The sequence below is a fragment of the Zingiber officinale genome, chromosome 10A (genome assembly GCF_018446385.1).
Source record: "Zingiber officinale cultivar Zhangliang chromosome 10A, Zo_v1.1, whole genome shotgun sequence".
NCBI lineage: Eukaryota > Viridiplantae > Streptophyta > Magnoliopsida > Zingiberales > Zingiberaceae > Zingiber > Zingiber officinale.
The window spans coordinates 84,437,555-84,450,794 of NC_056004.1; the positions used below are offsets into that span (position 1 = coordinate 84,437,555).

Here is a 13,240-nt window from a genome sequence, read left to right on the forward strand (position 1 = left end):
GTATTTCATGGTTGTCAACCCCACAATTCGAACCCATGCCCAAGGAAACAATTTTACCTCCTGGGAACCAGCTGCACTACGCCCTAGGGGCTCCCTCTAGTACACCTAAGATCCAATAGTTGATGACTCTAATTAACTTGAATTTCTCACCCCCAATTATCATCTTCAACTCTCTTCCTCTCTTGCGAGCAAGTTTTGCCCTAGCAAACTTCCGCAAATTATTTTTGCTCTTAAATACTCTAACCATTCAATTTAATAGTGTTAACTACTAAACAAGTCCAGCTATTAGCTCTATCCGGAGCTCATTCTTGAATTAAGGTCGCATCAACTGTCTAAATACTTTGTGACCTCTCCTCAATCAGTTCTGCCCAGTTCCCTGCTCCAGCCTTTGTTGAAGCACTCGCCGATCGACTTCCCGTTCTTCACCCTTGTTCATCACATTGAAACCCTTGCCTATTGATTTGAGATTACATCTAGCAAATGCTTTCTTCCAAATGCTGGAGCAAAGATCCTGCAACAAGCTCCTTAGTACAGTTCAATAAGTGGTAATTAACCCAAGTATCAAACAACAATCAAACATATGCACATGACAAGTAGTTCCAATGCACCATATCTCTAAATGATAGAAAAACAAAATCATCTTGTTTCTAAAATTCACCGCTCAAAAAGGCAAGGCACGCAATAGGCTATTGCGACAAGTACGCGATATCACAACTTATCATGATTAGTAACACATCATAAATATTACATCTCATCAGAACTCTGAAATGGAGCATTGAGAAACAAACACAGAATTTGGTGCTAGAGCACTCTCTAGCTTGACATCATCACTGAATCACAAGACTGAAGTGCTTGGTTGGCAAAATACCTCACATCGACGTCTGGGTCCTCGCTAAGTTCAACAAGACATGGGCGGACAGTCTGCTCCACCACCTGTGATAAGTTACCAGAATTGACTGATCAAAACATATTGAGAGATAACTGATACAGAAGCTCAGCTGACATTCTATTAATGCTTACAGAGTAGTCAAATATAGGTATGAGCAACTGGAGGATCTTCGCCACATTGAATTTAACGTTTGGAACCCTGGATTCGCCAAGGAATGACACAAGTGATGATCAGTAAATTTTGAAAAATAAGAAATAAGCTACTTTATTTGTTAGTTTACCCGTCCTTTGAGGCAGTAATGATTACAGGCAAAAGCTTTTGCCAAGTTATACTAGAACCCAAGACAGGAGCTAGAAGAGAGATTGCTTGTAGGATGGTCATGCGATGCAGATAATGTTGGTTGTTTATTTTATCCAGCAACTAGTAAAAGCGACAGAATGTTAGATTCTTGAATAAATAAAATAATCAAATAAGAGCAACCAACCTTGAATTTTATATGAAAGTACTGTGTAAGATATTATTAATCATGAAATTAATTTGCATGACAAGTACCAACAACTTTTAGGGTAGAGAGAATGCCGAAGAGAAAAATCTCATCCCTTAAGAGGGCAAATTGATCAAAATGGTTAGTGTTGATACACCAAGATGAAATAGGGAAATGATACATAGGCATAGTGGTAAAATAGAATTGGGGATAGTGTTAAATTTTAGTGCTCACTAAACAAATCGCATAGGGAAATGGAAACGGTGCCAGGAGCATACTGTAGATACCAATTCTATGGTTCTTTTGCAGATTTACAGAAGACTGTAAATTCTATGGTGCCAGGAGAACTGGCAATTTTTTTGTGAGAAATAAGAGATGCCAGAAAAATAGGATGCAAATCTTGAACAAAGTTTTGTAGTTGGTTCATGGAAAAGCAAAAAGATTTAAGCAATTTAACAAGAGGGCAGAGAACTGATATGGAACAAGAAATTGGAGTAAATGATGGACACAAAGGAAGGACCAGCTGATAAACCTTTTTTCTGCCAGTACCAACATGTTGGACTAAATGCCAGGCATCGACATAGAGCAGCTTATACTAAATGCCAGGCATCGACAAACAGCAGCTTATAAGCCTTCTACTGCCACACTATTGCATGCTACCCACAGCAGGAATGATAATTAACTATGCATTTTTTTTTCCTTCCCACAGGTTCAGAAGGACTAGAGATGGTACTAAAACAAAAGATGTGATTTGACAAGGATATTTTACAATTGCATGCACAAGGCATGAAGACGGCATAAATCTGGCAGCTCACGGCATTTATACACCCATCTTAGTTGTGTTGTCCAATGGATTGCCACTAGAACAAATTGATAAACCCTTGTCATATATACCAGTGCAACAAGGCCTCTACTGAACCAGTAGGATATAGTATGTCAATGTTTAAATTGTAAAAATAAACACTTACTATGTGAACCTCTAAAAAATGCAAAAGCAGTGTACTTAACAAAATCTGTTAGGTTATATGCAGCAAATTGGTCAATGCTGCTATTTTACCATTATAGCCAAATTTGAACTGACCAACTCCTCTATGAGTCACCAAGCTTGACAATCAGGAAGAAATTTATGATTGCACAGCTATAAGAATTGAGTTTACAGATTAGTTTAGAACAGATAACAGCAGCAATCATACACTTGGATAGGCGGAAGACAACAGAAACATGGAAGGAGGAAATGTATTGTGTAATTAAATACCTGTGGCACTATGTGTTGCATCGCCCATTCTGGGCCAAATTCCTCAGCGAGTCGCTTTAAGTTATTAGCAGCTGCCTCTCGAATAGAGAAGACCTGTGAGAATTTAATGAAGTTACGAGGTGATTAAACAGAAGTCTATGAACGCATGATGGCTCATCTGATACAAAAAAGAGGCATCGATAGATGATCTTCCATAGCACTTCTGTTCATTTTATTCCACAGTTTACAGGTTAAGTGTCACAGCAATCCATTTCCTTGATTAAGTAGGCAATCAAGTGTCTTGTGAGAAAAAAAGATTGCTTATTTTTCCTGTAGTGCCTTGGTAAACAAGCATAAAGATAGTGGAACTCGAGATTGCAAGAGGTACCAAGACAAACCATACTCTGTGTAATGTTGAAAGCACACAGACTTGCAAATCAAATTCAGACGTATGCACAACACTTTAAACCCAATAAAAATAGACAGATAGATCAATTTGAAAAGTTAATTTAAATTACATGCACGCTTCAACTTTATGAACATTTTGAAATTAATAAAACAAGAACGTCAACCCTACAAGCAAAAAAGGCAGTTTAGGATTTCATATCAGCAACTTATAACCAAAATCTTTTATAGACATCAAATATGCAAAAATATCACATGCATATTATCATCAAGTCATGTTTATGCGAATAATTTGGGATGAGTCTTGTCCCTCCATTGGACTCTACAAGGCTAAATCACCATTAAGTGATCACATGCACATTTATCTATGGGATGGAATGTAGGAGCTCAGGGGCAATAGTGACAATGAAACAATGGGAAACATGGCAATTTTCAAACAAGGGTATTTAGTCAAAACAAGAATAAAATCATTCCTGCAAATAGACATGATACTGCCCATCGCCAGAAACAAAAGCAGAGAGTCAAAGGCCCAATGGAATTTGAGTCAAGCAGTGACATAAAATAGGATACCTTATCCTCAAGCCACTGCATGCAAAGAGCACCAAGTTTATCATTGAAAAAACCAATTCCCAACTGACTCGCCAACAGAGGGATATACTCAATTATGGCAAGCCGAACTCGCCAGTGTCTATCTTCTGCAAGCTCAACAATAGCTGGCAGCAAAGACTGGGAAAGCAGATCAATTCCAATTACCTGCATAACATACCTACCTAGTGGTCAGATGAAGTTTTCAGAAACAATTTTTTCAGCATTAAACAGCCAAGCAATAGATACAGCATTTTCAAGCATAACAAGAAAGTAGTAAAAACTATCTTAACAATCATTTTAGTGGTTCAAATATAATAATCGTCCCATGGACCCGTGGTTTATGTTAAATACATGGAATAATAGCCCCTTTGCCAACCAAAACTCATTGCTAGATGAACTCCAAACTAGGGGGAAAAGCCAGTCTAACAACTACAATAAAGAAAAAAGTGCACCAGATGGAATAGATTGAGTAGAGCGCTGTGCATTGAAGGAGCAACAAGTGCTGGTTAAGATCCAGCAACAACAGATGTAGGTCACAGAAGAGGACCTTATCTAAAAGATGATCCTGCAATTTGATTTGAGGAGACAAAATATCTAATAACTAATTAGGTGGAACTCAAATTTTACCCAACCCAAACAGCATCTGGACAAGTTTACATAGTATGAGTTGATAAATAATCCAAAGGTTTTGTTATCGCATAACTGCCTATGCTAGAACAGCAAATTCCACTTATTCACAAGTGTTGGACCAACTCTTTCCAAGCTTTTTTTCTTAAACACCATGAAGCAAGAAGCAATTCACACAGGATATCCACAAAAGCATGCAAACAATTCTGCAACTTGAAACAAGAAGAAACATAGAAGAAAAAATTTCCCAAAAGATTATTTTGGGTTGAAAAATCTGAAGAGATTAGCATTGCAGAAACATAGAAGAAAAAATTTCCCAAAAGATTATTTTGGGTTGAAAAATCTGAAGAGATTAGCATTGCAGAAACATAGAAGAAAAAATTTCCCAAAGATTATTTTGGGTTGAAAAATCTGAAGGAAGAGATTAGCATTGAAGCCTAGATATCCTCAACAAAAACAATAAAGCAATACAAATTAATTATCACATAGAAATTAATCAATTAATTATAAAGGGCAGCCGGTACACCAAGCTCTCATTAGTGCAGTCCCGGGGAAGGATCGGACCACATTGAATAAATTGTACACAACCTTACCTTGCATTTTGCAAGAGACTGTTTTTGTGACTCGAACCCGTGACCTCAAGGTCACATGACAACAACTTTATCGTTGTGTCAAGACTCCCCTTCAAACAATCAATTAATTATCAATTTAATTAAGTTAAAAGTCCTAAAAATTGTAACTTGATAACTTTAGTACATTATATTTACAAGTCAAAAAAATTATAATTTAATAATTCATAAATTATAATTTAATCAAATAATAATATAACTAATAAAGTCAAGATTTTCAAATCCTGTATAAAAGAAAAGCTCAATGTTGTCTAAGTCATTCAATTTTTTATAGACAATTTTATTTCTTAGAAAATCGTTGGAATTTTTTTAAAAGTTGTTTAATTTTTAGAAAAATTTAATAAGAGGTTTTATTCTGATGTTTTCTTTTATGAAGAATAAGTCTTAGTCAATCTATAAAGAGTTTAGGATTCCATATAGGAAGACAAATTTAGAATTAATAAATTCTGCTTTTGATTCTCTTGATGAGAGTTTTTCCTCTGCGTCTCTGGGTGAAATTTTATTTCTCTTCATGTTATGGGTGATTTAAGGGTTTAAATTTAGGTGGCGTTTGGTTCTCTCCTAGGAATCAGAATGAAAATGGGTATCATAGTATAGTGGAATGAGAATGGGTATGAGCTTGGGTATCATTCTTAAAAATAATGTTTGATTAGTTGAATATTTTCAATCAGAATAAATCTAAATTTCCTTTTTTACCCATAGAGGAAAATAAGAGAAAAATTAGATGGAAGAGAAAGTTGAATGTGAGAGAAATATATGATGAGAGAGAATAATGAGAGAGAAAGTGTGATGGGAAAAAATGAAGAGAGAGTGTGTGATGAGAGAAAATGAGGAGAGAGAATGTGGTAGAAGAGATTGAGAAGAGAAAAAGTATGATGAGAGAGAAAGTGTGTTGAGAGAGAAAGAGTGATAGGAAAAAATGAAGAAAGAGAAAGTGTGATGAGAGAAAATGAGAGATTGAGAGAAAGTATGATGAGAAATGTGATGAGAGAGAAAGTGTGATGGGAAAAAATGAAGAGAGGGAAAGTGTGATGAGAGAAAATGAGGAGAGAGAGTGTGATGGAAGAGAATGAAGAGAGAGAAAGTGTGATGAGAGAAAATATGGAGAGAGAGTATGGTAATAGAGATTGAGGAGAGAGAAAGTATGATGAAAAAATAAGGAGAGAATGAAGAGAGAGAAAATAATGAGAGAGTGTATGATGAGAGAGAGTACAGAGAGAAAATGGTAGAGAATCTGTGATGAGAGAAAATGAGGAGAGAGAGAGTGATGGAAGAGAAAGAAGAGAGAGAAAGTGTGATGAGAGGAAATATGGAGAGAGAGTATGGTAAGAAAGATTGAGAAGAGAGAAAATATGATGAGAGAGAAAGTATGATGAGAAAATGAGGAGAGAATGAAGAGAGAAAATACTGAGAGAGTGAGTGATGAGAGAGAATATAAAGAAAAAATAATAGAGAATGCGTGATGAGAGAGAATAAGGAGAGAGAAAGTATGATGAGAGAGAACAAGGAGAGAGAGTGAAATGAAAGAAAAATTGAACAAATATACTAAGGGTATTTTCGTCCAAACTTAATTCTTATTTCCATTCCATCAAAACTCAAGGGAGAAAACTTGTATTATTTCATAGACTCCAAGAGCAATGTAAAGCAATCTCTTTTTAGGCTTTTACAATAGGCTTTTGGGCATAATATATTGTGTACTAAGAATAGAAACAAAATAAAATTGTGTTACATACCAATGAAGAAATTTATTTTTAAAAAGGTCATTTTGTTTATGCCATCCCATTCTCCACAGGTAAACTACCTTGAGGTATAAAACAGCCTATATATTTTGTCCTAATGAAGTCTTCGTGTTAAAAATGATTTCTCTAATCTAATAAAACCTCCTCTTTGTATGAATTTGTCTTTTATATGCAGATCCACATAGTATATATGCAGATAAGAATACAAAATGGTAATGTGGAATACTATTGTTCCGATAGGAAATTCCATGCAGTAGTGAGGACTTCTTGCAAAGGGAATGCATATAAAACAGGAGGAAAGAATGTCAACCAAAATGTTCGCCCACCTGATTAACTTGCTCAAGTTTGCTAATGATATGGAGTCGAACATCTGGGAATTCGTCTTTGAGCATAGACAGAAAAATAGGAAGAAGTTGTTCAATAGTAGCATCCTACACAAATGCATCAAATGTTAGATATCTGAAACAATCATATTACAAGAACATATGACAAATGACACTAACACATAAATATCAAGTAAAAAAAGGAAACCATGAAATCATTCAACTGGCGCTATTCAAATTTTACATGATAACCATCATATGAAAGTGTATATTGGTAGATATAGAGGTATGGAAGGCACAATTGGGCAAAAATACCAACATGAAGAGAAAAAGTTGGTCAAGAAATAGTTTGACAGAAGACTTATTCTACAGATGATGACAATTGAGCTTAATGTATTTGGTTATCATCAAACAAAAAGTTTGTCAGACAAAAGACAATCTACTATAAATGAGATTAAATTGTTAATTGATATATTCGTATTAAAACATGCCAAAAGCCAGCAAGAAGAAGAAATAATAATCCCATCATTAAAACCTACATCTGGAAGGCAACAATGTGCACCATACGTGGAAAGCCTTGACCAAATTAACAATTCAATCCATTCAATTTCACAAATTTAAGCATAAGAGAAAAGACAAACATTTAAATATAGATTAACAATTCAATCCATTTGGGTTTACAAACATAGGCAGAACAGAAAGCCAAACACTTAATGATAAATCAACAACCATTTGATTACACAAACTTAAAGAGCAGAAGAAAAGCCCAACACTTAGTTATGACTATATAAATGTGGTACTGAATCATAAAAGTAACATGAAACAAATTAAGACAAAGTACCAATCATGAAATAGCAAACACATGCATTCGAAAGGCTATTTGTGGCCTTCTTCAATTTAAACAAATAGTATCAATACCTTCCCCAAGACTGGAGCCATTCCCATAATAACCGAAGCCAAAGCCGAGCGTACATGCTGGGAAGAATCAGATGATAATTCCTGCAGAAGGCACACAGAAAGCTTACAAAACATAGCCAGCCGAACAAACAATAGTTTCTAGGCAGGTAACCATGGAACCTCACATAGATCAAATGAATCCACCATGCTAGGCATACCTTCACACAAGGGAGAATATGCTGGATTGCAAGTTGAGAGTTCAAGATCCAGCAAAGTTTAGTCACATTTCCAGCAGCAGCTATACGCACTTCAGCCTCATTATCTCGAAGAAGCCGTACATAAGCAGGCACCAAATCAGAGCTTCAATAGATAAGATATAATCTCAGATGGAGCATAAAAAAAAGGTAATCTTTTGATATACAAAATTCCCTTTACCTTGTAGGTTCAGATCCAACAGCTTCACAAAGTTCATATAACTGATTAGCAACCATATAGCGCACACGCCATGATTTATCCTATTCAAAAGGTGTACTTATTACAGTATCTGGAAATGTGCTAAAAAATAGCTAAGAACTATGCAAAGAACATGCAATAAGAACAAGAACCACAAACCAAAACAGTCACCAAATTGCATAAGTTATAAAATGAAGCATATGTATAGGCATGCAACCATATGGCATATATCTTATCTATTTCGAGTTGGTTAAAAGGAATATCTACCTGGGAGAAATTAACAATGACTGGAAGAATGTGCGCAACACAATCTTGTGGTTCCAATAACTTCCCAAGGGCAGCACAGCCCTCAACAGCCAACAAGCGGACTGAATCTTGATCTGACACAAAATGTACTCAACAAGCATTATACATACATGACATACAAGAAAAAGGAAACCAACAGCACCAGGTAACATTAGTATGGTTTCCATTAAAGAAATTGGCCAATACTAAAGATAGCCACCAGAATCATGCAATTTACAAATAATCAACGAGGAGGGGTGTAAAAATCCAAGGCGCGGAGAGAAATCAACACCCAAAATCACAGGAACAGTGTCATAAATAAGCCTTCATTCTATCAAAGTTGAAGTTACTTTGTGATAAGCAAATAAGATACACTAGGTTTACATTGCAAAGCATTAGGGAATAAGAAATCAGTTAGGATTACTTAATTATGTCAGACCTTATTTAAAAGATATTGGTAAAATCAGTGGCCCTTTATATAATAAAACATCTTAAACAAGGCAGAGATATTTTAACCAACAAAATATAGGTCTAGTTAAACAAATCAAGAATATGGTCCAATACTTACCTATGTTAACACTCCCTCTAGACTCAGACTATTTAGTCATAGAAACTGATGGCTGTGAAATAGGATGGGGTGGAGCATTTTATTTAACCAATCTTCTAAGTACAACCCAAAAACTTCAGAATCTCTTTGTAGATATGCTTTTGGCAAATATAAGGAAAAGGGGCATCTTACTTCTTTACATTATGAAATTCTAGCAGTAATCTATTGTCTAGAAGTTTTTATGCTATTCATCTATAGTAAACCTGAGATTACACTTAGAACAGACTGTGAAGCTATAGTAAAATATAGCCCGCAAACTAAAGAAACTCGAAAAGGACTTGGCTCTAAAAGATGGATAAAATTTACAGATGTTATTCTCAATAAAGGGTTAAAAATTAAATGGGAACGTATAAAAGGAACTAATAATTCCTTAGCTTATACTTTATCCCGCTTGTTAACTTGATGTGTTTCATTTCAGGAATGGACAAACAAAAGAAAGTTCAAACTTATGGTTTTAAAACCATGAAATTTGGTATACATGAACTTCCTCAATACTCCAGAAAAGAAGATACTTTTCAGTTCTCCATAAGAACTCAACTTGATCCAGTACAACAATGTCTGGAACATACTAACTTCTCCAGGAATAGCTAATCAGAAAATAGCTATTAGTAATGTCCTTTCTAATTACTTCTTTACTATCTTACAAAAACCTTTGGGCAAAAAATTTTCTTGTTATGCTATTCTTTCAAGTCCTTATGCCGGACTGTATGCCAACTGGGATGAAGTTAAGGTACTTTTACCTGAAGAAAATAAGCCTTCATATAAAGGCTTCTACTCAGTCAATGAAGCCTATGACTTACTGAGAACTACTTTGGGCCTAAACTTTACCATTAGCCCATTACTGTAGACCGATGGAAAGATACAAGAAGATAAGTCTTACTTAATGGCAACAACACTTCCTACCCCTACCCGACTTGGTACTGATTTATTATCGGTTCCACAAAAACCGATAATTTATCAATCACTTAAAATACTTCAAGCCAACAAAGGAAGAAAAGATACTTTATTTTCTGTCAATACTTTGCCAGAAGATATACGTACTTACATCCAAAGTATGGGCAATACTTCTACTTTCAAACACTTCCTAGAATCGGAAGAAGCACTTAACTGGTTCCATCAAAATCCTCCTCCAGGAATCACTATTACTTACGGGAAAGAATATACTTACAAAATTACTTGTACCAAGGCTTTCCCTCAATGTTCTAAACCAGACATGACAGACTTTGGATTGTAGATGCCTTTCAGAAAAGCTAATATCCATTATGAACAATTTAAATAGAAGAATTATAGAGGAAGACTTATTACTCCCTTTACTTTAATGACCTATAAACTTCTACAACAACTTTGGGTTCACGATTTGGACTCCATACAAATTTTTCCTAAACTACTTGGGAGAATTGTTCAACATATACTTAAAGAAAAAGAAACTCTAGTTTTGTATACTTTTGATAGTTCTCCTGAATGGAGAAACTTACAAACTAAACCAGCTAGACATTTAATGAAACTTGATGAACAAGGACTTAATATTCAATTACTGCCATTTGAAAGAGAATGGACTTCTCCAAAAGCACTTAAGAACAACTTAAGCATTAGAGAGCTTCTATTCAAGGAAGTTCTTAGCTCTGGGATCCTTATCAAGATCTATTGGAGTATACTTTGGCCGGAGAAACCTTCTTGGAAAAAATTTATTGGCCTAAAAACTTCAGCACGTTGTTTTTTTCGTTTGACTACTCCACTCAACATTCAATCCTTTGCCAATTTTACCAGAAGAAAAATACGGCATGGTTCGAAAAATAAAAAACAAAAACACCATCAACTACAATTTCTACATCTACATTACCACCCTCCATGGGCTCTATTGAAGAAGTCAATCTAATCACTATGATGGAATTATGACGACATACAATAAACGTAAAATGTAAACCATGACAATCAAAAGCACTCCTAACCAGCATGAGTCAGCATCCAGAACCTTCTCATTCTCTCTATAAAAGCCCCTTTCTCCTCTCCTCCAAGCAAGCAAGAGACACATGAGAAGCAGACACACCTCCAAAGCAAACTCTCTCCTCTCGTCTATGTAAGCTTGTAATGCCCCACTAAACCTGTAAGTCTTCATAGAATTTTCTTTCTGCAATCTATACATTATGCTCGTATATTAGTATTGTATTTTCATGGCTGAGTAAAAATACTGTCTCTAAGCCTTAGGGCTTTGCTTTCTTCATCTCTAAGTCAAAAGTCCTCAGTCCTTATCGGAGTATATCTTTGTAGAAATGTAACTAGCTAAGAGAGACGACGGAATTATAGCCCTTCAGTTTTGTAAATCTTGTGCTGGCTAGGTAAGGCAATCAGCAAAGTGCTACCGTAAGACCTGAAGATAGCCAGGTAAGAAACCAAAGGACTGCTAACCATTCTAGAGGCTCTCTACTAGGTGAGGTTGACTAGTGAGATTTAGAGAGAAGAAGCAAAAAAAAACTAAGATTTAGAGCCATTACACAAAAAAAACTAAGATTTAGAGCCATTACACAGTCAAGAAAAACCCAATAGCATCCCACAAAAACCACAAAATTGAAGCCTAGCCAAAACCCAAATTGAAGCTTTAAACTTGGTACCAGAGCAACAAGAACTTGGACTGTCAATAGTAGACCAGACTTTGTATGGATACAATTTCAAGTTAGACTATCTAGATCTTGCCTTAAAATACTGGTGCATACTTTACATTTTGATAAGGCACACTTAAACTCGTTCGCTTAAACTCGTTAATTGATTTACTTTTAAGTCTAGGATTGTCTTTAGAAACTCATTGTCAACTTTTAGAACAAAAGGTGGAAAACTTGGTTGTACACCAACTTCAACAACAAAAACTTTTATCAGAAGTATTAAGAAATCTTGATTACTTAAAAGTATCTCAAAATTTAGTAACACCAATAGTACAAACGAAACTATCTCCTTTACATAAGGAAACCCAAAACTTAGATACAGACTCGAAACAACTATTACTTCAATCAAAAGATTTGATTGTAAGCAACAAAATTCAACTTTATGAAAAACTCGATACTTTACAACATTTACTAGAATAAATCAAATATAAATGAACAAATTGAAATATGAAAATTCAAATTATGATGAAGTTGTAGACTACACAAACCAATTTTCTACTATAGTGTTATTTTGTTGTATTTGTATTTGATCCCCTTTTCCAGTAAGTTCTATTTGGCAATAACTGTCTTCCTTGGTAGTAGAAAATTGTGTTGTGTAGTTTACAGCTTCATCATAATGTGAATTTTCATATTTCAATTTGTTCATTTATATTTGATTTCTTCTAGTAAATGATGTAAAGTTTCGAGTTTTTCATAAAGTTGAATTTTGTTGCTTACAATCAAATCTTTTGATTGAAGTAATAGTTGTTTTGAGTCTGTATCTATGTTTTGGGTTTTCTTATGTAAAGGAGATAGTTTCGTTTGTACCGTTTGTGTTACTAAATTTTGAGATACTTTAAAAGTAATCAAGATTTCTTAATACTTCTGATAAAAGTTTTTGTTGTTGAAGTTGGTGTACAACTAGGTTTTCCACCTTTTGTTCTAAAAGTTGACAACGAGTTTATAAAGACAGTCCTAGACTTAAAAGTAAATTAGTTAACCAGTTTAAGTGTGCCTAATCAGAATGTAAAGTATGCACCAGTATTTTAAGGCAAGATCTAGATAGTCTAACTTCCTTGAAATTGTATTCGTACAAAGTCTGGTTTACTACTGACAGTCCAAGTTCTTGTTGCTCTGATACCAAGTTTAAAGCTTCAATTTAGGTTTCGGCTAGAAAAGTTTAAGGCTTCAATTTGGGTTTCGGCTAGGTTTCAATTTTGTGGTTTTTGTGGTTTGCTATTGGATGTTTCTTGACTGTGTAATGGCTCTAAACCTTAGTTTTTTTTTTTTGGCTTCTTCTCACTAAATCTCACCAGTGAGCCTCACCTAGTAGAGAGCCTCTAGAATGGTTAGTAGTCCTTTGGTTTCTTACCACGGCTATCTTCAAGTCTTACAGTAGCACTCTGCTAATTGCCTTAGCCAACGCAGGATTTACAAAATTGAA

The 13,240-nt window shown here is 35.0% G+C and overlaps 1 protein-coding gene across 1 annotated transcript in view; it reads right to left on the minus strand.

Annotated features, from left to right (window-relative positions):
* Positions 1-594: 594 nt before the first annotated feature.
* Positions 595-13,240, minus strand: part of LOC122026409 (serine/threonine-protein phosphatase 2A 65 kDa regulatory subunit A beta isoform-like) — a 28,626-nt gene continuing 15,980 nt past the window's right edge. The window contains exons 4-13 of the mRNA XM_042585146.1: positions 8,536-8,648; positions 8,251-8,330; positions 8,034-8,175; positions 7,837-7,917; positions 6,922-7,026; positions 3,583-3,765; positions 2,629-2,721; positions 1,170-1,309; positions 1,021-1,087; positions 595-933 (exon numbers count right to left, since the gene is read on the minus strand). Of these exons, the coding sequence (XP_042441080.1) occupies positions 814-933; positions 1,021-1,087; positions 1,170-1,309; positions 2,629-2,721; positions 3,583-3,765; positions 6,922-7,026; positions 7,837-7,917; positions 8,034-8,175; positions 8,251-8,330; positions 8,536-8,648 (1,124 nt within the window). The 3' untranslated portion in view covers positions 595-813. The remainder of the gene's footprint in view (positions 934-1,020; positions 1,088-1,169; positions 1,310-2,628; positions 2,722-3,582; positions 3,766-6,921; positions 7,027-7,836; positions 7,918-8,033; positions 8,176-8,250; positions 8,331-8,535; positions 8,649-13,240) is intronic.